Source organism: Sinocyclocheilus rhinocerous, unplaced genomic scaffold, assembly GCF_001515625.1.
Source record: "Sinocyclocheilus rhinocerous isolate Xijiao unplaced genomic scaffold, SAMN03320098_v1.1 scaffold26334, whole genome shotgun sequence".
NCBI classification, from domain to species: Eukaryota; Metazoa; Chordata; class Actinopteri; order Cypriniformes; family Cyprinidae; genus Sinocyclocheilus; species Sinocyclocheilus rhinocerous.
The window spans coordinates 874-3,138 of record NW_015667610.1 but is presented as its reverse complement, the minus strand read 5'-3'; the positions used below and the strand labels follow the sequence as shown (position 1 = coordinate 3,138).

Sequence of the window (2,265 nt, the reverse complement as noted above, 5' to 3'; positions counted from 1 at the left end):
GGTTTACTCCTCTGCCTCTTTTGCCGGTTTACTCTTCCTCCGCCTCTTTCACCAGTTTACTCCTCCTCCACCGCTTTTGCCGGTTTCCTCTTTCGCCTATTTACTCCTCCTCCGCCTCTTTTGCCGTTTACTCCTCCTCTGCCTCTTTCACCAGTTTACTCCTCTTCTGGCTCTTTCATGGGTTCACTCCTCCTCTGCCTCTTTCACTGGTTTACTCCTCTTTTGCCAGTTTACCCCTCCTCCGCCTCTTTCACTGGTTTACTCCTCCTCCGCCTCTTTTGCCGGTTTACTCCTCATCCGCTCGTTTTGCTCCGTGTCACCGCGAGTTTAGCCGGCGGTTGAATTAGCATCGCCCCGGGACAAACCTCGATCCGGTTCACTACTCCTCTGCCTCTTTCACTGGTTTACTCCTCTTTTGCCAGTTTACTCCTCCTCCGCCTCTTTCACTGGTTTACTCCTCCTCCGCCTCTTTACTCCTCCTCCGCCGGTTTACTCCTCCTCCGGCTCTTTCGCTGGTTTACTCCTCCTCCGGCTCTTTCGCCGGTTTACTCCTCCTCTGCCTCGCTCACCGGTTTACTCCTTGGCCTCTTTCGCTGGTTTACTCCTCCTCCTCTTTTGCCGGTTTACTCCTCCTCGGCCTCTTTCACCGGTTTACTCCGCCTCTTTTGCCAGATTACTCCTCTTCCGGCTCTTTCGCCGGTTTACTCCTCCTCTGCCTCTTTCACCGGTTTACTCCTCTTTCGCCGGTTTACTCCTCCTCCAACTCTTTCACCGGTTTACTCCTCCTCTGCCTCTTTCACCGGTTTACTCCTCTTTCGCCGGTTTACTCCTCCTCCAACTCTTTCGCTGGTTTACTCCTCCGCCTCTTTCGCCGGTTTACTCCTCCTCCAACTCTTTCGCTGGTTTACTCCTTCTCCGCCTCTTTTGCCGGTTTATTCCTCTTTTGCCTCTTTCGCCGGTTTATTCCTCCTCCGGCTCTTTCGTCGGTTTACTCCTCTTTGCCGGTTTACTCCTCCTCCGCCTCTTTTGCCGGTTTACTCCTCCTCCGCCTCTTTCGACGGTTTACTCCTCCACTTACATTCATTTTGCTCCGTGTCACAGTGAGTTTAGCCGGCGGTTGAATTAGCATCGCCCCGGGACAAACCTCAATCCGGTCTCTTAATCGCGCACCACGCAGTGCCAGAAATGTAGCAGGTTAATAATCTTTTCCTCTTGTAAACAGATTCAATTATATGCCGACATGCAGTTTAAGTTTTATCAGTGTTTTCAACATATTTTTTTTGTTAAAAAACATAATCAATTACAACACACAGACATCCAGTAAAATATTTCATTAATTACATTTCATATATTTTACAAAGGACTCAACTATGCAATGACGTCTTTTGATTATTGAATTGACGAATAATATGAAAAACAATCTAATTACCTGAAAAGACACTCTCTCTCTCACTCTCACTCACACACACACACTCGCTCTCTCTCTTTCTCTCTCTCTCTCTCACACACACACACACACAGATGTAGTGATTGTTTTTGTTCTAAATGTCTCTGTTCTTGTGTTCAGGGGTCTGTTTTCTCACACTGGATCCAAACACAGCAAACACTGAACTCATTCTGTCTCAGGAGAACAGAGAGGTGACACATGTGGAAGAGAAACAGTCGTATACTGATCATCCAGACAGATTTGATGTGTGGCAGGTGTTGTGTAGAGAAAGTGTGTGTGGACGCTGTTACTGGGAGACTGAGTGGAGTGGAGATGTTGTGCGTATATCAGTGTCATATAAGAGCATCAGCAGGAAGGGAGGTGAGAAGTGTTGGTTTGGATTTAATGATCAGTCCTGGAGTTTGATCTGCACTCCCTCCAGTTACTCATTAAGACACAATTACAAACACACTGATCTCCCTGTGGAGTCCATCAGCAGGAGAATAGGAGTGTATGTGGATCACAGTGCAGGAACTCTGTCCTTCTACAGCGTCTCTGACACAATGAGCCTCATCCACACAGTCCAGACCACATTCACTCAGCCGCTCTATCCTGGGTTTACTGTTTATAATGGATCATCAGTGAAACTGTGTTGATGAATCAGAAGAGACTCACGAGAGATTCTATCCATAATGCTTTGAGCTGCATGATAAATCAGTAACAGTGAGATGTTATAGAGTCTCTTCTCTTCATTACATTAATTCTGCAGCTGAACTTCTGTCACTGAAATAACATGTCTGAATAAATGTGTGTGATAAATCCGCATAGACGGTAAGATC

At 46.9% G+C, this 2,265-nt stretch overlaps 1 protein-coding gene across 1 annotated transcript; it reads left to right on the top strand.

Moving 5' to 3' along the window:
* Positions 1-1,567: 1,567 nt before the first annotated feature.
* LOC107733981 (stonustoxin subunit beta-like) lies at positions 1,568-2,082 on the top strand (the record flags this gene model as incomplete). Its single annotated transcript, XM_016545847.1, has 1 exon — positions 1,568-2,082. A coding segment is annotated over one exon (515 nt), but the record flags the coding sequence as incomplete, so codon positions are not given.
* Positions 2,083-2,265: the final 183 nt, after the last annotated feature.